Below are 21716 nucleotides of genomic sequence, written 5' to 3'. Positions count from 1 at the left end.
TGTTATTCGAAAACATAATGTTAACTTTCACTGCTATGCGGATGACACACAGCTGTACATTTCAATGAAACATGGTGAAGCCCAGAAAAATTAATCCATGCTTTTGTCACTTCTAGGTTAGACTACTGCAATGCTCTACTCTCCGGCTACCCGGATAAAGCACTAAATAAACTTCAGTTGGTGCTAAATACGGCTGCTAGAATCCTGACTAGAACCAAAAAATGTGATCATATTATTCCAGTGCTAGCCTCTCTACACTGGCTTCCTGTCAAAGCAAGGGCTGATTTCAAGGTTTTACTGCTAACCTACAAAGCATTACATGGGCTTGCTCCTACCTATCTTTCCGATTTGGTCCTGCCGTACATACCTACACGTACACTACGGTCACAAGACGCAGGCCTCCTAATTGTCCCTAGAATTTCTAAGCAAACAGCTGGAGGCAGGGCTTTCTCCTATAGAGCTCCATTTTTATGGAACGGTCTGCCTACCCATGTCAGAGACGCAAACTCGGTCTCAACCTTTAAGTCTTTACTGAAGACTCATCTCTTCAGTGGGTCATATGATTGAGTGTAGTCTGGACCAGGAGTGGGAAGGTGAACGGAAGGGCTCTGGAGCAACGAACCGCCCTTGCTGTCTCTGCCTGGCCGGTTCCCCTCTTTCCACTGGGATTCTCTGCCTCTAACCCTATTACAGGGGCTGAGTCACTGGCTTTACTGGGGCTCTCTCATGCCGTCCCTGGAAGGGGTGCGTCACCTGAGTGGGTTGATTCACTGATGTGGTCATCCGGTCTGGGTTGGCGCCCCCCCTTGGGTTGTGCCATGGCAGAGATCTTTGTGGGCTATACTCAGCCTTGTCTCAGGATGGTAAGTTGGTGGTTGAAGACATCCCTCTAGTGGTGTGGGGGCTGTGCTTTGGCAAAGTGGGTGGGGTTATATACTTCCTGTTTGGCCCTGTCCGGGGTGTCCTCGGATGGGGCCACAGTGTCTCCTGACCCCTCCTGTCTCAGCCTCCAGTATTTATGCTGCAGTAGTTTATGTGTCGGGGGGCTAGGGTCAGTTTGTTATATCTGGAGTACTTCTCCTGTCCTATTCGGTGTCCTGTGTGAATCTAAGTGTGCGTTCTCTAATTCTCTCCTTCTCTCTTTCTTTCTCTCTCTCGGAGGACCTGAGCCCTAGGACCATGCCCCAGGACTACCTGACATGATGACTCCTTGCTGTCCCCAGTCCATCTGAACGTGCTGCTGCTCCAGTTTCAACTGTTCTGCCTTATTATTATAAGACCATGCTGGTCATTTATGAACATTTGAACATCTTGGCCATGTTCTGTTATAATCTCCACCCGGCACAGCCAGAAGAGGACTGGCCACCCCACATAGCCTGGTTCCTCTCTAGGTTTCTTCCTAGGTTGTGGCCTTTCTAGGGAGTTTTTCCTAGCCACCGTGCTTCTACACCTGCATTGCTTGCTGTTTGGGGTTTTAGGCTGGGTTTCTGTACAGCACTTTGAGATATCAGCTGATGTACGAAGGGCTATATAAATAAATTTGATTTGAATCATTTGAGAAACCGAGGCTGTCGAGTCTGCCAATAAGAATGTGGTGATTGACAGAGTCGAAAGCCTTGGCCAGGTCGATGAATACGGCTGCACAGTAATGTCTCTTATCGATGGCGTTTATGATGTCGTTTAGAACCTTGAGCGTGTGGCTGAGGTGCACCCATGACCAACTCTGAAACCAGATTGCATAGCGGAGAAGGTATGGTGGGATTCGAAATGGTCAGTGATCTGTTTGTTGACTTGGCTTTCGAAAACCTTAGAAAGACAAGGTAGGATAGATATAAGTCTGTAGCAGTTTGGGTCTAGAGAGTGTCACCCCCTTTGAAGAGGGGGATGACCGCGGCAGCTTTCCAATCTTTGGGAGGTTGAACAGGCTAGTAATAGGAGAGGTTGAACAGGCTAGTAATAGGAGAGGTTGAACAGGCTAGTAATGGGAGAGGTTGAACAGGCTAGTAATGGGAGAGGTTGAACAGGCTAGTAATAGGAGAGGTTGAACAGGCTAGTAATAGGAGAGGTTGAACAGGCTAGTAATAGGAGAGGTTGAACAGGCTAGTAATAGGAGAGGTTGAACAGGCTAGTAATAGGAGAGGTTGAACAGGCTAGTAATAGGAGAGGTTGAACAGGCTAGTAATGGGAGAGGTTGAACAGGCTAGTAATAGGAGAGGTTGAACAGGCTAGTAATGTGAGAGGTTGTGAGGCTAGTAATGGGAGAGGTTGAACAGGCTAGTAATGGGAGAGGTTGAACAGGCTAGTAATAGGAGAGGTTGAACAGGCTAGTAATAGGAGAGGTTGAACAGGCTAGTAATAGGAGAGGTTGAACAGGCTAGTAATAGGAGAGGTTGAACAGGCTAGTAAAAGGGGTTGCAACAAATTCGGCAGATCATTTTAGAAAGAGGGGGTCCAGATTGTCTAGCCCGGCTGATTTGTAGGGGTCCAGATTTTGCAGCTCTTTCAGAACATCAGCTATCTGGATTTGGGTAAAGGATAAATGGTGGGGGCTTTGGCGGGGTGCTGTGGAGGGTGCCGGGCAGTTGACTGGGGTAGGGGTAGCCATGTGGAAAGCATGGCCAGCCGTAGAAAAATGAGTTTTGAAATTCTCAATTATAGTGGATTTATCAGTGGTGACAGTGTTTCCTAGCCTCAGAGCAGTGGGGCAGCTGGGAGGAGGTGCTCTTATTCTCCATGGACTTTACAGTGTCCCAGAACATTTTTGAGTTGGTACTACAGGATACAAATTTCTGTTTGAAAAGCTTGCCTTAGCTTTTCTGACTGCCTGTGTATATTTGTTCCTAACAAATGAATGAATAATTAATAACTCAGCAGGGTTCATGTTAGTGGCACTATGTCCATGTTTCTGTTTACTGGTTTGGGGGGATTGAACACACTGACACAGTCCTTCTCACAGTCAGTATGCCTCCCAAAGGGAACCCTATTCCCTATATAGTGCACTACTTTAGACCAGAGCCCTATAGCACCCTATTCCCTATATAGTGCACTACTTTAGACCAGAGCCCTATAGCACCCTATATAGTGCACTACTTTAGACCAGAGCCCTATGGCACCCTATTCCCTATATAGTGCACTACTTTAGACCAGAGCCCTATGGCACCCTATTCCCTATATAGTGCACTACTTTAGACCAGAGCCCTATAGCACCCTATTCCCTATATAGTGCACTACTTTAGACCAGAGCCCTATAGCACCCTATTCCCTATATAGTGCTACTTTAGACCAGAGCCAGCACCCTATAGCACCCTATAGCACCCTATATAGTGCACTACTTTAGACCAGAGCCCTATGGCACCCTATTCCCTATATAGTGCACTACTTTAGACCAGAGCCCTATAGCACCCTATTCCCTATATAGTGCACTACTTTAGACCAGAGCCCTATAGCACCCTATTCCCTATATAGTGCACTACTTTAGACCAGAGCCCTATAGCACCCTATATAGTGCACTACTTTAGACCAGAGCCCTATGGCACCCTATTCCCTATATAGTGCACTACTTTAGACCAGAGCCCTATAGCACCCTATTCCCTATATAGTGCACTACTTTAGACCAGAGCCCTATAGCACCCTATATAGTGCACTACTTTAGACCAGAGCCCTATGGCACCCTATATAGTGCACTACTTTAGACCAGAGCCCTATGGCACCCTATATAGTGCACTACTTTAGACCAGAGCCCTATAGCACCCTATATAGTGCACTACTTTAGACCAGAGCCCTATGGCACCCTATATAGTGCACTACTTTAGACCAGAGCCCTATGGCACCCTATATAGGGCACTACTTTAGGCCAGAGCCCTATGGCACCCTATTCCCTATATAGTACACTACATTAGACCAGAGCCCTATGGCACCCTATATAGTGCACTACTTTAGACCAGAGCCCTATGGCACCCTATTCCCTATATAGGGCACTACTTTAGGCCAGAGCCCTATGGCACCCTATTCCCTATATAGTGCACTACTTTAGACCAGAGCCCTATGGCACCCTATTCCCTATATATAGTGCACTACTTTAGATCAGGACCCTATGGGGGACCACGACCCATAGGGTTAGGGTGCCATAGGGATGCAGTTCCAGTTCTTCTCACACGGGGCCCTTCTCACACGGAGCCCTTCTCACACGGAGCCCTTCTCACACGGAGCCCTTCTCACACGGGGCCCTTCTCACACGGGGCCCTTCTCACACGGGGCCCTCCTCACACGGGGCCCTCCTCACACGGGGCCCTTCTCACACGGAGCCCTTCTCACACGGAGCCCTCCTCACACGGGGCCCTCCTCACACGGGGCCCTTCTCACACGGGGCCCTTCTCACACGGGGCCCTTCTCACACAGAGCCCTCCTCACACGGGCCCTTCTCACACGGGGCCCTTCTCACACGGGGCCCTTCTCACACGGGGCCCTTCTCACACAGAGCCCTCCTCACACGGGCCCTTCTCACACGGGGCCCTTCCTCACACGGGGCCCTCCTCACACGGGGCCCTCCTCACACGGGGCCCTCCTCACACGGGGCCCTCCTCACACGGGGCCCTCCTCACACGGGGCCCTTCTCACACGGGGCCCTTCTCACACAGGGCCCTTCTCACACGGAGCCCTTCTCACACCGGGCCCTTCTCACACGGAGCCCTTCTCACACGGGGCCCTTCTTACACGGGGCCCTTCTCACAGGGGGCCCTCCTCACACGGGGCCCTTCTCACACGGGGCCCTCCTCACACGGGGCCCTTCTCACACAGGGCCCTCCTCACACAGGGCCCTTCTCACACGGGGCCCTTCTCACACGGGGCCCTTCTCACACGGGGCCCTTCTCACACGGGGCCCTTCTCACACGGAGCCCTTCTCACACAGGGCCCTTCTCACACGGGGCCCTTCTTACACGGGGCCCTTCACACACGGGGCCCTCCTCACACGGGGCCCTTCTCACACGGAGCCCTCCTCACACGGGGCCCTTGTCACATGGAGCCCTTCTCACATGGGGCCCTTCTCACTTTGGTCATTCCTGATTTAGGAGATTCCTATCATTCTTTCCGACCACTAGTGACTGGTTAGATATTACCTAGGACAGGGTTAGTCAAGAAAACCTATCTCAGTTTATGGTGTCATTTAGTGTCTGGTTAGAGATTACCCAGGTCAGATCAGGTAATGTATGTGTCCTCACCCACTGTAGCCTGTGTGTGTCTGTCTCCTCACCCAGTGTAGCCTGTGTGTCTGTCTCCTCACCCAGTGTAGCCTGTGTGTGTGTCTCCTCACCCACTGTAGCCTGTGTGTGTGTGTCCTCACCCAGTGTAGCCTGTGTGTGTGTGTGTCTCCTCACCCAGTGTAGCCTGTGTGTGTCTGTCTCCTCACCCAGTGTAGCCTGTGTGTGTGTGTCTGCTCACCCAGTGTAGCCTGTGTGTGTGTGTCCTCACCCAGTGTAGCCTGTGTGTGTGTGTCCTCACCCAGTGTAGCCTGTGTGTGTGTGTCCTCACCCAGTGTAGCCTGTGTGTGTGTGTCCTCACCCAGTGTAGCTAGCACCCCGCAGGCGGCCCAGACACACAGACAAGGTCCTACGGCTCCCGTTTCCAGCAGCACTGCCTTAGGGGAGATGAAGATGCCGGAGCCGATCATGGTTCCTACGATCAGACAGATCCCACTCAAAAGGCCCACCTGCAGAGAGAGACAGGAAGTGGTTATGACAACTTCCTGTGACGGTGATATATATATATATTATTTTTATGGAATAAAATATGTCCTGTGTCACCACTCAATCAATGACTGACAGGCTCATGATAGTGTTTATAAACACAGTGTAGTGTGAGTTAGTGAGTAGTTAACTCAATGAGTCTCACTGTCACGCCGGCGTAATTTAGGACTTCTGAACCCCTTTTAAACATGGTGTGTTTCTTCTGAGTCTGTAGATACCAACCATTTGTCTGTGTGTTAACGGGGAAGGAGCTAGAGGGGGGTTTGTAAGACAAGCACAGATCCCCAAAGGTCACAGGGGACGTATTTTTTACAGAATCTATAGAGTCAGAATGACCCGCACAAAGCGAAAAAAAAGGGAAAATGTGTTTCATTTTTTATTTATTTGACCTTTATTTAACTAGGCAAGTCAGTTAAGAACAAATTCTTATTTTCAATGACGGCCTAGGAACAGTGGGTTAACTGCCTGTTCAGGGGCAGAACGACATATTTGTACCTTGTCAGCTCGGGGATTTGAACTTGCAACCTTCCAGTTACTAGTTCAACGCCCTAACCACTAGGCTACCCTGCCGCCCCATATCACTGGAAAATTCCTCAATAAACTATTGAGAGGTACTGACTCTGGGTTCCTGAGAGCCTCCCTGTGTAAACTACAGAATGAAGCAGTAGTTCTATTGAGAGGTACTGACTCTGGGTTCCTGAGAGCCTCCCTGAATGAAGCAGTAAACTGACAGAATGAAATGAAGCAGTAGTTCTATTGAGAGGTACTGACCAGTAAACAGCTTCCTAACATTCCTCAGTCAGTCAGATACTGTTGTCAGAGTCACTCAGTAACCCTGTACACTGTAACAGGACTATACATTGACAGCTACCATACAAAGGCCTTGTACACAAGCCAGGAGGATTGATGTTGGTCACTCAAGTAGGTTATGTACTTGTAGCAAGCGAGAACACGAATGGAACCAGAATGCAATGTCATACTTGGTCAGTTATCACACAAATGGATCCAGAATGCAATGTCATACTTGGTGAGTTATCACATGAGTGGAACCAGAATGCAATGTCATACTTCATTTGTGGTATAGTTATATTTGCGATCAAAAAAATGGTTTCTATTTCACGTCCCAAAGATTTATCAAACAGACAATTGGGATACATGTTTTTGGTAAAGGTCCCAGATTGATCTAGTCTGGTTTATTATTATCTGATGTGGTAAAGGTCCCAGATTGATCTAGTCTGGTTTATTATTATCTGATGTGGTAAAGGTCCCAGGTTGATCTAGTCTGGTTTATTATTATCTGATGTGGTAAAGGTCCCAGATTGATCTAGTCTGGTTTATTATTATCTGATGTGGTAAAGGTCCCAGATTGATCTAGTCTGGTTTATTATTATCTGATGTGGTAAAAGGTCCCAGATTGATCTAGTCTGGTTTATTATTATCTGATGTGGTAAAGGTCCCAGATTGATCTAGTCTGGTTTATTATTATCTGATGTGGTAAAGGTCCCAGATTGATCTAGTCTGGTTTATTATTATCTGATGTGGTAAAGGTCCAAGATTGATCTAGTCTGGTTTATTATTATCTGATGTGGTAAAGGTCCCAGATTGATCTAGTCTGGTTTATTATTATCTGATGTGGTAAAGGTCCCAGATTGATCTAGTCTGGTTTATTATTATCTGATGTGGTAAAGGTCCCAGATTGATCTAGTCTGGTTTATTATTATCTGATGTCCCAGGTTGATCTAGTCTAGTTTATTATTATCTGATGTGGTAAAGGTCCCAGATTGATCTAGTCTGGTTTATTATTATCTGATGTGGTAAAGGTCCCAGATTGATCTAGTCTGGTTTATTATTATCTGATGTGGAACAGGTCCCAGATTGATCTAGTCTGGTTTATTATCTGATGTGGTAAAAGGTCCCAGATTGATCTAGTCTGGTTTATTATCTGATGTGGTACAGGTCCCAGATTGATCTAGTCTGGTTTATTATCTGATGTGGTACAGGTCCCAGATTGATCTAGTCTGGTTTATTATTATCTGATGTCCCAGATTGATCTAGTCTGGTTTATTAGTATCTGATGTGGTAAAGGTCCCAGATTGATCTAGTCTGGTTTATTATTATCTGATGTGGTAAAGGTCCCAGATTGATCTAGTCTGGTTTATTATTATCTGATGTGGTAAAGGTCCCAGATTGATCTAGTCTGGTTTATTATTATCTGATGTGGTAAAGGTCCCAGATTGATCTAGTCTGGTTTATTATTATCTGATGTGGTAAAGGTCCCAGGTTGATCTAGTCTGGTTTATTATTATCTGATGTCCCAGATTGATCCAGTCTGGTTTATTATTATCTGATGTGGTAAAGGTCCCAGATTGATCTAGTCTGGTTTATTATTATCTGATGTCCCAGATTGATCCAGTCTGGTTTATTATTATCTGATGTGGTAAAGGTCCCAGATTGATCTAGTCTGGTTTATTATTATCTGATGTGGTAAAGGTCCCAGATTGATCTAGTCTGGTTTATTATTATCTGATGTCCCAGATTGATCCAGTCTGGTTTATTATTATCTGATGTGGTAAAGGTCCCAGATTGATCTAGTCTGGTTTATTAGTATCTGATGTCCCAGATTGATCCAGTCTGGTTTATTATTATCTGATGTGGTAAAGGTCCCAGATTGATCTAGTCTGGTTTATTATTATCTGATGTCCCAGGTTGATCTAATCTGGTTTATTATTATCTGATGTGGTAAAGGTCCCAGATTGAGCTAGTCTGGTTTATTATTATCTGATGTCCCAGGTTGATCTAGTCTGGTTTATTATTATCTGATGTCCCAGGTTGATCTAGTCTAGTTTATTATTATCTGATGTGGTAAAGGTCCCAGATTGATCTAGTCTGGTTTATTATTATCTGATGTGGTAAAGGTCCCAGATTGATCTAGTCTGGTTTTATTGTCTGATGTGGTAAAGGTCCCAGATTGAGCTCTGATGTCCCAGGTTGATCTAGTCTGGTTTATTATTATCTGATGTCCCAGGTTGATCTAGTCTGGTTTATTATTATCTGATGTGGTAAAGGTCCCAGATTGATCTAGTCTGGTTTATTATTATCTGATGTGGTAAAGGTCCCAGATTGATCTAGTCTGGTTTATTATTGTCTGATGTGGTAAAGGTCCCAGATTGATCTAGTCTGGTTTGTTATTATCTGATGTGGTAAAGGTCCCAGATTGATCTAGTCTGGTTTATTATTATCTGATGTGGTAAAGGTCCCAGATTGATCTAGTCTGGTTTATTATTATCTGATGTGGTAAAGGTCCCAGATTGATCTAGTCTAGTTTATTATTATCTGATGTCCCAGATTGATATAGTCTGGTTTATTATTATCTGATGTGGTAAAGGTCCCAGATTGATCTAGTCTGGTTTATTATTATCTGATGTGGTAAAGGTCCCAGATTGATCTAGTCTGGTTTATTATTATCTGATGTGGTAAAGGTCCCAGATTGATCTAGTCTGGTTTATTATTATCTGATGTGGTAAAGGTCCCAGATTGATCTAGTCTGGTTTATTATTATCTGATGTGGTAAAGGTCCCAGATTGATCTAGTCTGGTTTATTATTATCTGATGTGGTAAAGGTCCCAGATTGATCTAGTCTGGTTTATTATTATCTGATGTGGTAAAGGTCCCAGATTGATCTAGTCTGGTTTATTATTATCTGATGTGGTAAAGGTCCCAGATTGATCTAGTCTGGTTTATTATTATCTGATGTGGTAAAGGTCCCAGATTGATCTAGTCTGGTTTATTATTATCTGATGTGGTAAAAGGTCCCAGATTGATCTAGTCTGGTTTATTATTATCTGATGTGGTAAAGGTCCCAGATTGATCTAGTCTGGTTTATTATTATCTGATGTCCCAGATTGATCCAGTCTGGTTTATTATTATCTGATGTGGTGAAGGTCCCAGATTGATCTAGTCTGGTTTATTATTATCTGATGTGGTAAAGGTCCCAGATTGATCTAGTCTGGTTTATTATTATCTGATGTCCCAGATTGATCCAGTCTGGTTTATTATTATCTGATGTGGTAAAGGTCCCAGATTGATCTAGTCTGGTTTATTAGTATCTGATGTCCCAGATTGATCCAGTCTGGTTTATTATTATCTGATGTGGTAAAGGTCCCAGATTGATCTGGTCTGGTTTATTATTATCTGATGTCCCAGGTTGATCTAGTCTGGTTTATTATTATCTGATGTGGTAAAGGTCCCAGATTGAGCTAGTCTGGTTTATTATTATCTGATGTCCCAGGTTGATCTAGTCTGGTTTATTATTATCTGATGTCCCAGGTTGATCTAGTCTGGTTTATTATTATCTGATGTGGTAAAGGTCCCAGATTGATCTAGTCTGGTTTATTATTATCTGATGTGGTAAAGGTCCCAGATTGATCTAGTCTGGTTTATTATTGTCTGATGTGGTAAAGGTCCCAGATTGAGCTAGTCTGGTTTATTATTATCTGATGTCCCAGGTTGATCTAGTCTGGTTTATTATTATCTGATGTCCCAGGTTGATCTAGTCTGGTTTATTATTATCTGATGTGGTAAAGGTCCCAGATTGATCTAGTCTGGTTTATTATTATCTGATGTGGTAAAGGTCCCAGATTGATCTAGTCTGGTTTATTATTGTCTGATGTGGTAAAGGTCCCAGATTGATCTAGTCTGGTTTATTATTATCTGATGTGGTAAAGGTCCCAGATTGATCTAGTCTGGTTTATTATTATCTGATGTGGTAAAGGTCCCAGATTGATCTAGTCTGGTTTATTATTATCTGATGTGGTAAAGGTCCCAGATTGATCTAGTCTGGTTTATTATTATCTGATGTGGTAAAGGTCCCAGATTGATCTAGTCTGGTTTATTATTATCTGATGTGGTAAAGGTCCCAGATTGATCTAGTCTGGTTTATTATTATCTGATGTGGTAAAGGTCCCAGATTGATCTAGTCTGGTTTATTATTATCTGATGTGGTAAAGGTCCCAGATTGATCTAGTCTGGTTTATTATTATCTGATGTGGTAAGGTCCCAGATTGATCTAGTCTGGTTTATTATTATCTGATGTGGTAAAGGTCCCAGATTGATCTAGTCTGGTTTATTATTATCTGATGTGGTAAATCTGGTCCCAGATTGATCTAGTCTGGTTTATTATTATCTGATGTGGTAAAGGTCCCAGATTGATCTAGTCTGGTTTATTATTATCTGATGTGGTAAAGGTCCCAGATTGATCTAGTCTGGTTTATTATTATCTGATGTCCCAGATTGATCTAGTCTGGTTTATTATTATCTGATGTGGTAAAGGTCCCAGATTGATCTAGTCTGGTTTATTATTATCTGATGTCCCAGATTGATCCAGTCTGGTTTATTATTATCTGATGTGGTAAATCTGGTCCCAGATTGATCTAGTCTGGTTTATTATTATCTGATGTGGTAAAGGTCCCAGATTGATCTAGTCTGGTTTATTATTATCTGATGTGGTAGATTGATCCAGTCTGGTTTATTATTATCTGATGTCCCAGATTGATTAGTCTGGTTTATTATTATCTGATGGGTAAAGGTCCCAGATTGATCTAGTCTGGTTTATTATTATCTGATGTCCCAGATTGATCCAGTCTGGTTTATTATTATCTGATGTGGTAAAGGTCCCAGATTGATCTGGTCTGGTTTATTATTATCTGATGTCCCAGGTTGATCTAGTCTGGTTTCTGGTTATTATTATCTGATGTGGTAAAGGTCCCAGATTGAGCTAGTCTGGTTTATTATTATCTGATGTCCCAGGTTGATCTAGTCTGGTTTATTATTATCTGATGTCCCAGGTTGATCTAGTCTGGTTTATTATTATCTGATGTGGTAAAGGTCCCAGATTGATCTAGTCTGGTTTATTATTATCTGATGTGGTAAAGGTCCCAGATTGATCTAGTCTGGTTTATTATTGTCTGATGTGGTAAAGGTCCCAGATTGATCTAGTCTGGTTTGTTATTATCTGATGTGGTAAAGGTCCCAGATTGATCTAGTCTGGTTTATTATTATCTGATGTGGTAAAGGTCCCAGATTGATCTAGTCTGGTTTATTATTATCTGATGTCCCAGATTGATATAGTCTGGTTTATTATTATCTGATGTGGTAAAGGTCCCAGATTGATCTAGTCTGGTTTATTATTATCTGATGTCCCAGATTGATATAGTCTGGTTTATTATTATCTGATGTGGTAAAGGTCCCAGATTGATCTAGTCTGGTTTATTATTATCTGATGTGGTAAAGGTCCCAGATTGATCTAGTCTGGTTTATTATTATCTGATGTGGTAAAGGTCCCAGATTGATCTAGTCTGGTATATTATTATCTGATGTGGTAAAGGTCCCAGATTGATCTAGTCTGGTTTATTATTATCTGATGTGGTAAAGGTCCCAGATTGATCTAGTCTGGTTTCCCATTGATTATCTGATGTGGTAAAGGTCCCAGATTGATCTAGTCTGGTTTATTATTATCTGATGTGGTAAAGGTCCCAGATTGATCTAGTCTGGTTTATTATTATCTGATGTGGTAAATGTGGTAAAGGTCCCAGATTGATCTAGTCTGGTTTATTATTATCTGATGTGGTAAAGGTCCCAGATTGATCTAGTCTGGTTTATTATTATCCCAGATGATGTTTATTATTATCTGATGTAAAGGATCTAGTCTGGTTTTATTATCTGAGATTGATCTAGTCTGGTTTATTATTATCTGATGTGGTAAAGGTCCCAGATTGATCTAGTCTGGTTTATATATTATCTGATATTATCTGATGTGGTAACCCAGATTGATCTAGTCTGGTTTATTATTATCTGATGTGGTAAAGGTCCCAGATTGATCTAGTCTGGTTTATTATTATCTGATGTGGTAAAGGGTCCCAGATTGATCTAGTCTGGTTTATTATCTGATGATGGTACAGGTCCCAGATTGATCTAGTCTGGTTTATTATCTGATGTGGTACAGGTCCCAGATTGATCTAGTCTGGTTTATTATTATGTGATAAGGTCCCAGATTGATCTAGTCTGGTTTATTATTATCTGATGTGGTAAAGGTCCCAGATTGATCTAGTCTGGTTTATTATTATCTGATGTGGTAAAGGTCCCAGATTGATCTAGTCTGGTTTATTATTATCTGATGTGGTAAAGGTCCCAGATAAATTATTATCTGATGTCCCAGATTGATCTAGTCTGGTTTATTATTATCTGATGTGGTAAAGGTCCCAGGTTGATCTAGTCTGGTTTATTATTATCTGATGTCCCAGATTGATCCAGTCTGGTTTATTATTATCTGATGTGGTAAAGGTCCCAGATTGATCTAGTCTGGTTTATTATTATCTGATGTGGTAAAGGTCCCAGATTGATCTAGTCTGGTTTATTAGTATCTGATGTCCCAGATTGATCCAGTCTGGTTTATTATTATCTGATGTGGTAAAGGTCCCAGATTGATCTAGTCTGGTTTATTATTATCTGATGTGGTAATTATCTGGTCCCAGATTGATCTAGTCTGGTTTATTATTATCTGATGTCCCAGATTGTCTGGTTTATTATTATCCAGTCTGGTTTATTTATTATCTGATGTGGTAAAGGTCCCAGATTGATCTAGTCTGGTTTATTATTATCTGATGTCCCAGATTGATCTAGTCTGGTTTATTATTATCTGGTGTGGTAAAGGTCCCAGATTGATCTAGTCTGGTTTATTATTATCTGATGTCCCAGGTTGATCTAGTCTGGTTTATTATTATCTGATGTGGTAAAGGTCCCAGATTGAGCTAGTCTGGTTTATTATTATCTGATGTCCCAGGTTGATCTAGTCTGGTTTATTATTATCTGATGTCCCAGGTTGATCTAGTCTAGTTTATTATTATCTGATGTGGTAAAGGTCCCAGATTGATCTAGTCTGGTTTATTATTATCTGATGTGGTAAAGGTCCCAGATTGATCTAGTCTGGTTTATTATTGTCTGATGTGGTAAAGGTCCCAGATTGAGCTAGTCTGGTTTATTATTATCTGATGTCCCAGGTTGATCTAGTCTGGTTTATTATTATCTGATGTCCCAGGTTGATCTAGTCTGGTTTATTATTATCTGATGTTGATCTAGTAAATCTGATGTCCCAGATTGATCTAGTCTGGTTTATTATTATCTGATGTGGTAAAGGTCCCAGATTGATCTAGTCTGGTTTATTATTGTCTGATGTGGTAAAGGTCCCAGATTGATCTAGTCTGGTTTGTTATTATCTGATGTGGTAAAGGTCCCAGATTGATCTAGTCTGGTTTATTATTATCTGATGTGGTAAAGGTCCCAGATTGATCTAGTCTGGTTTATTATTATCTGATGTCCCAGATTGATATAGTCTGGTTTATTATTATCTGATGTGGTAAAGGTCCCAGATTGATCTAGTCTGGTTTATTATTATCTGATGTGGTAAAGGTCCCAGATTGATCTAGTCTGGTTTATTATTATCTGATGTGGTAAAGGTCCCAGATTGATCTAGTCTGGTTTATTATTATCTGATGTGGTAAAGGTCCCAGATTGATCTAGTCTGGTTTATTATTATCTGATGTGGTGAAGGTCCCAGATTGATCTAGTCTGGTTTATTATTATCTGATGTGGTAAAGGTCCCTGATTGATCTAGTCTGGTTTATTATTATCTGATGTGGTAAAGGTCCCAGATTGATCTAGTCTGATTTATTATCTGATGTGGTAAAAGGTCCCAGATTGCTGTTCTGAGAGGAATCATTTTGACAGAGAGAGCCAAATGAGACAGAGTCTGCGTGTGAAATGGCACCCTGTTTTCTACACAGGGATTAGGGTTCCACTTGGGACACACTGGGATCAGTGAGTTCAGTGAGTGTGGAACGGACTACAGCAGGGTTAAAACGGGGGGGTAGAGGTTGGTACCGGCTGACACTGTAGTTAAAGCTGTCTGCTCTGGGCTGGCTGGCTGGCTGGCAGATTACATTAATGACCGTGAGAGCCATTGGAGATCCTATGCTGCGAAACTCTACTCAGGCTCCCTCTCTGTCAGACACACACATTAGGGTGATCACATAAACATAAATTACAATGTTGAAGCTCATTTACTGCATTTCAATACAATTTAAAATCTCTAAAATGCTATTTGGAGAACAGCAAACAAGCAAAAATGACCCCGGCCATTATCACTTTGGCTGCTGTAGGTTCATTCACCTCAGTCCATCTACAAACACACAGCCTGTTAGCTGTACAATCTACCTACCTCAGTCCATCTACAAACACACAGCCTGTTAGCTGGTTTATTATTATCTGATGTGGTAAAGGTCCCAGATTCAGTGGTTGTATTTTAATGTAGGTCTATAGGGAGGATAAGTCCTGTGGAGATGTTCATATTGTAACATACAGTGGTTGTATTGTAATGTAGGTATGTAGGGAGGATAGGTCCTGTTGAGATGTTCATATTGTAACATAGTGGTTGTATTGTAATGTAGGTCTATAGGGAGGATAGGTCCTGTGGAGATGTTCATATTGTAACATAGTGGTTGTAGTTCATATTGTAACATACAGTGGTTGTATTGTAATGTAGGTCTATAGGGAGGATAGGTCCTATTGAGATGTTCATATTGTAACATACAGTGGTTGTATTGTATTGTAGGTCTAAAGGGAGGATAGGTCCTGTGGAGATGTTCATATTGTAACATACAGTGATTGTATTGTAATGTAGGTCTATAGGGAAGATGGGTCCTGTTGAGATGTTCATGTTGAAAAATATCTTGTGTTTTTTTCTTATCTTGTTTGATGAGATTAGTGCAGATTCTCCCAGGGGCCCCGACTTCAAGTTTGGGAACCACTCTACTAACCTCTCGGTCTCCTCTGCTTTCTCCTACATCACTGTCTGTCTAAGCCTAACCACTGAGCACCACATCACTGTCTGTCTCAGTAGCCTACTTTTTGTAAAGTCAGTGGTGGAAAGAACTTAAGTAGTACTTAAATACTTAAGTATTTTTTATACTTTTTAAATTTTTTATCTGTCACGACTTCCGCCGAAGTCGGTCCCTCTTCTTGTTCGGGCGGCGTTAGGCGGTCGACGTCACCGGCCTTCTAACCATCGCCGATCCACTTTTCATTTTTCATTTGTTTTGTCTTTGTTTTCCACACCTGGTTTCCATTCCCCATTTACATGTTCATTACTTAACCCTCTGTTTTCCCCATGGTTTTTGTGCGTGATTGTTTCATCGTAAGTTCGGTCCGATGTTTGTGGGCTTGTTGTTACTTCATGTATTTGGAAATTTTGAGTAAAGTTCTTTGTGTTACTCATCTCTGCTGTCCTGCACCTGACTCCTCTGCACCAGCTACACCCAGAGCCTTACAGTATCTGTAATTTTTGACAACTTTTACTTCACTACATTCCTAAAGAAAATAATGTACTTTTTACTCCATACATTTTCCCACCTTAAAGCACTCGTTACATTTTGAATGCTTAGCATTTCAGGAAAACGGTCCAATTCACACACTTATCAAGTTAACATCCCTGGTCATCCCTACTGCCTCTGATCTGGAGGACTCACTAAACAGAGAACATCCCTGATCATCCCTACTGCCTCTGATCTGGAGGACTCACTAAACAGAGAACATCCCTGGTCGTCCCTACTGCCTGTGATCTGGAGGACTCACTGAACAGAGAACATCCCTGGTCATCCCTACAGCCTCTGATCTGGAGGACTCACTAAACAGAGAACATCCCTGGTCATCCCTACAGCCTCTGATCTGGAGGACTCACTAAACAGAGAACATCCCTGGTCGTCCCTACTGCCTCTGATCTGGAGGACTCACTAAACAGAGAACATCCCTGGTCGTCCCTACTGCCTCTGATCTGGAGGACTCACTAAACAGAGAACATCCCTGGTCATCCCTACTGCCTCTGATCTGGAGGACTCACTAAACAGAGAACATCCCTGGTCATCCCTACTGCCTCTGATCTGGCAGACTCACTAAACAGAGAACATCCCTGGTCATCCCTACTGCCTCTGATCTGGCAGAGTCACTAAACACATTTAGTTTGTAAATGATGTCTGAGTGTTGGAGTGGCTGTCCGTATATTTATAATAATGATGCTATCTAGTTTGCTTCATAGAAATCATTTGAAAAGAATCATACTTTGACTTTTGATCCTAAACTTCTTCTGGCTCCAGTTGGTATCAGTAGGTATCAGTAGGTATCAGTAGGTATCAGTAGGTATCAGTAGGTATCAGTAGGTATCAGTTGGTATCAGTAGGTATCAGTAGGTATCAGTATGTATCAGTAGGTATCAGTTGGTATCAGTTGGTATCAGTAGGTATCAGTAGGTATCAGTAGGTATCAGTAGGTATCAGTAGGTATCAGTATGTATCAGTAGGTATCAGTAGGTATCAGTAGGTGTATCAGTAGGTATCAGTAGTATGTATCAGTAGGTATCAGTATGTATCAGTAGTATGTATCAGTAGGTATCAGTATGTATCAGTAGGTATCAGTATCAGTATATCAGTATGTATCAGTAGGTATCAGTAGGTATCAGTAGGTATCAGTATGTATCAGTAGGTATCAGTATGTATCAGTAGGTATCAGTATGTATCAGTAGGTATCAGTTGGTATCAGTAGGTATCAGTTGGTATCAGTATGTATCAGTAGGTTATCAGTAGGTATCAGTATGTATCAGTATGTATCAGTAGGTATCAGTTGGTATCAGTAGGTATCAGTATGTATCAGTATGTATCAGTAGGTATCAGTAGGTATCAGTAGGTATCAGTAGGTATCAGTAGGTATCAGTAGGTATCAGTTGGTATCAGTTGGTATCAGTAGGTATCAGTATGTATCAGTAGGTATCAGTAGGTATCAGTAGGTATCAGTAGGTATCAGTAGGTATCAGTAGGTATCAGTAGGTATCAGTAGGTATCAGTAGGTATCAGTATGTATCAGTAGGTATCAGTATGTATCAGTAGGTATCAGTAGGTATCAGTAGGTATCAGTATGTCCTGTCCATCTACTTAAGTATATTTTAGAAATTACATTTACTTTTGATACTTAGGTACATTTAAAACTAAATAGTTTTATTTAAGTAGTATTTTACTTGAGTCATTTTCTATGAAGGTATCTTTACTTTGTATGACAATTGGGAACTTTTTCCATCCACTAAAGTTATTATGAGAACTTTTGAGTAACGTATGTGTTTTTGCTCCTGCTGAGGTAGACTCCGTTTAACGTTAGCTTCATCCTTCATCCTTCTAGCTGGCTCAGTAATACCAGCCAGAGCCCTTCAACGTTGCTGCACTAGAAGTCTCTGCCGGCAGCCACCTGACTGACTGACACTTCTAAAAGGAGACTATTTAGCAGTTGTGCATCTCCCTCCGAGAGTCACTTTTTGTTTGTTTGGGGGATGTCTGGAGACACGGCATGAGCAGTGGGGCGGTTTTAAAATGGTCTTTTGTCTGGCATCACACACACACACACACACACACACACGGAGAGAGAGACCGACTAACACACATACTATCCTCTACATTACTCACCTCTTTCTGTAGCACGGTAGCCTTCACGTCTTCCTCAGCAGGCTTGTAGTGGGAGGCAGACATATTGGAGGTTGGGTCGGGGGCGGGTCCTCCATTAAACATGTCCTTCCTCTTCCTCACACTGCCCTCGTCCATGTCACCCTGCTCACACACAAACATGCACACACACAAACACGTAAGAGGACAATGTAAAGATGACAGAGTCAGTTCTCTTCCTGGTCTCATCAATTCACCGTCATTCAAAGACTCAATCATGGACACATACTGACAGTTAATGGCTGCTTCGCATGATGTATTGTTGTGTCTACCTTCTTGCCCTTTGTGCTGTAGTCTGTGCCCAATGTTTGTACCATGTCGTGTTGCTGCCATGCTGTGTTGTTACCATGCTGTGTTGCTTAGGTCTCTCTTTATGTACTGTGATGTACAGTACCAGTCAAAAGTTTGGACACACCAACAACTTATTCAAGGCAGTTTTTATTTTTACTATTTTCTACAATTTAGAACAATAGTGAAGACATCAAAACTATGAAATAACACGTATGGAATCATGTGGTAACCAGAAAAGTGACCAGAAAAGTGTTAAACAAAGTGTTAAACAAGTCCAAATATATTTTATATATATTCTTCAAAATAGCCACCCTTTGCCTTTATAGCTACTCTCTTGGCCAGAAAAAAAAAAAAAAAAAAAAAAAAAAAGCTTTTCAGACCGTCTTGAATGAGATCCCACATATGCTGAGCACTTGTTGGCTGCTTTTCCTTCACTCTGCGGTCCAACTCATCCCAAACCATCTCAATTGGGTTGAGGTCAGGTGATTGTGGAGGTCAGGTCATCTGATGCAGCAATCCATCACTCTCCTTCTTGGTCAAATAGCCCTTACACAGCCTGGAGGTGTGTTGGGTGATTGTCCTGTTGAAAAACACCACTAAGCGCAAAACAGATGGGATGGCATTTCACTGCAGAATGCTGTGGTAGCCATGCTGGTTAGGTGTGCCTTGAATTCTAAATAAATCACTGACAGCGTCACCAGCAAAGCACCGCCACACCATCACACCACCTCCTCCATGCTTCACGGTGGGAACCACACATGAGGAGATCATCCGTTCACCTACTCTGCGTCTCAGAAAGACATGGCGGTGGGAACCAAACATTTCAAATTTGGACTCATCAGACCAAAGGACAAATTTCCACCAGTCTAATTTCCATTGATCGTGTTTCTTGGCCAAAGCAAGTCTCTTCTTTTTATTGGTGTCCTTTAGAAGTGGTTTCTTTGTAGCAATTCAACCACGAAGGCCTGATTCACCCAGTCTCCTCTGAACTCGAATGAACTTATCCTCTGCAGCAGAGGTATCTCCGGGTCATCCTTTCCTGTGGTGGTACTCATGAGAGCCAGTTTCATCATAGCGCTTGATGATTTTCGCGACTGCACTTGAAGAAACATAAAGAGTTATTGAAATGTTCCGTATTGACTGACCTTCGTGTCTTAAAGTAATGATGGACTGTTGTTTCTCTTTGCTTATTTGAGCTGTTCTTGTCATAATATGGACTTGGTCTTTTAGCAAATAGGGCTAACTTCTGTATACCACCCCTACCTTGTCACAACACAACAGATTGGCTCCAACACATTAATAAGGAAAGAAATTCCACAAATTAACTTTTAACAAGGCACACCTGTTAATTGAAATGCATTCCTGGTGACTACCTCATGAAGCTGGTTGAGAGGATCAGGATGTCACCCTACTATCTATCTGTCTGTCTCTCTATCTGACTGTCTGATGTCACCCTACTACCTGTCCTGGTAACTGTAGCCACAACTGAGGGTCTGTATCCCAGCAAGCACCCTATTCCCTATAGGCCCTGGTCTAAAGACTGAGGGTCTGTATCCCAAAAGACACCCTATTCCCTATAGGCCCTGGTCTAAAGACTGAGGGTCTGTATCCCAGCAAGCACCCTATTCCCTATAGGCCCTGGTCTAAAGACTGAGGGTCTGTATCCTAAAATACACCCTATTCCCTATAGGCCCTGGTCAAAGTAGTGGACTATATATGGAATATGAAGCCATTTGACAGTGACCGTGTGTACCAACACTGTTCAGACTCATTAAGTCATCCTGTTGCAGTGTTTTAGTATATTGATTATGTGGCTGTGCGTTAGCAACAGGCGGGCTGGCGCCAGGGGCAGTAAACACACAGACTGTGTACTAAATAGAACCCTATTCACTACACAGTGCACTATTTTGGACCAGGGCCCTATGGAACCAGGTCAACAGTAGTGCACTACGTAGGGAATAGGGTGCTATTCTGCCACAGTAAATACAGTACTGAGATGGCGTCAATGAGTCACTAGTCCTTTTGTCTGTCTGTATGTCCGTCTGTCTCTCAACAGATTAATGATAAATCAAATGGGATGTAAAGATTTACAGATAAAGATTGTTCCTGGATCAAATGTTTCAGATACCAGTTCATCTGTCAGCGGGAGTCCAAACCGATCCAAATTAATCGTTGTTCAGAAACAACGATTCCAAAGCTACGAATCCCTTTGACTCGTATGGTTTTATTCCTAAAATACCTGTTATCTGTTGTGACTGAACCGATGTGGCCTGTCCTTCAGTAGCCAATCAAACTGTTATGTACCTGCATATGACTGTCCGATAACAGCTGTGTGAACAGTGTGGGAGACAGCTGTTCTAGCCAATGAGAGGCAGCGGGTAGACCTATCCCTATTCTAATAGGCTACGGCTGGCACCTTCAACATTCAGATGCTTGTTAATTAAATTGCTTTCCCAATGTCACATTTTTGTCTTTATTAGTTGAGTGACAACCGATGAAAACTTGGTTGTCCATCGTTACCAAAAGCTAATGGTGATCCCCCCCCCACCACACACGGACCACTCAGTTAGAGAAGTGATCTCAGAGAGGCCCAGCTCAGAGAGGCCCAGCTCAGAGAGGCCCAGCTCAGAGAGGCCCAGCTCAGAGGTCCAGCTCCCAGCCAGCTCAGAGGCCCAGTTCAGAGGGCCCAGCTCAGAGAGGCCCAGCTCAGAGAGGCCCAGCTCAGAGAGGCCCAGCTCAGAGAGGCCCAGCTCAGAGAGGCCCAGCTCAGAGAGGCCCAGCTCCCAGAGAGGCCCAGCTCAGAGGCCCAGCTCAGAGAGGCCCAGCTCAGAGAGGCCCAGCTCAGAGGCCCAGCTCAGAGAGGCCCAGCTCAGAGAGGCCCAGCAGCCCAGCTCAGAGAGGCCCAGCTCAGAGAGGCCCAGCTCCCAGCTCAGAGAGGCCCAGCTCAGAGAGCTCAGAGAGGCCCAGCTCAGAGAGGCCCAGCTCAGAGAGGCCCAGCTCAGAGAGGCCCAGCTCAGAGAGGCCCAGCTCAGAGAGGCCCAGCTCTTGAGCTCCCATCAGCAGATATTCATGTTAAATGGAAAATGTGTGT

At 43.1% G+C, this 21716-nt stretch overlaps 1 protein-coding gene across 1 annotated transcript in view; it reads right to left on the bottom strand.

Annotated features, from left to right (window-relative positions):
* Positions 1-21716, bottom strand: part of slc7a9 (solute carrier family 7 member 9) — a 68240-nt gene that overhangs the window by 28503 nt on the left and 18021 nt on the right. Inside the window, exons 3-4 of the mRNA XM_042315185.1 lie at positions 18299-18439; positions 5560-5707 (exon numbers count right to left, since the gene is read on the bottom strand). Of these exons, the coding sequence (XP_042171119.1) occupies positions 5560-5707; positions 18299-18433 (283 nt within the window). The 5' untranslated portion in view covers positions 18434-18439. The remainder of the gene's footprint in view (positions 1-5559; positions 5708-18298; positions 18440-21716) is intronic.

This window comes from Oncorhynchus tshawytscha, unplaced genomic scaffold (genome assembly GCF_018296145.1).
Source record: "Oncorhynchus tshawytscha isolate Ot180627B unplaced genomic scaffold, Otsh_v2.0 Un_scaffold_3790_pilon_pilon, whole genome shotgun sequence".
NCBI lineage: Eukaryota > Metazoa > Chordata > Actinopteri > Salmoniformes > Salmonidae > Oncorhynchus > Oncorhynchus tshawytscha.
This window is presented reverse-complemented; position numbering and strand designations above follow the sequence as displayed.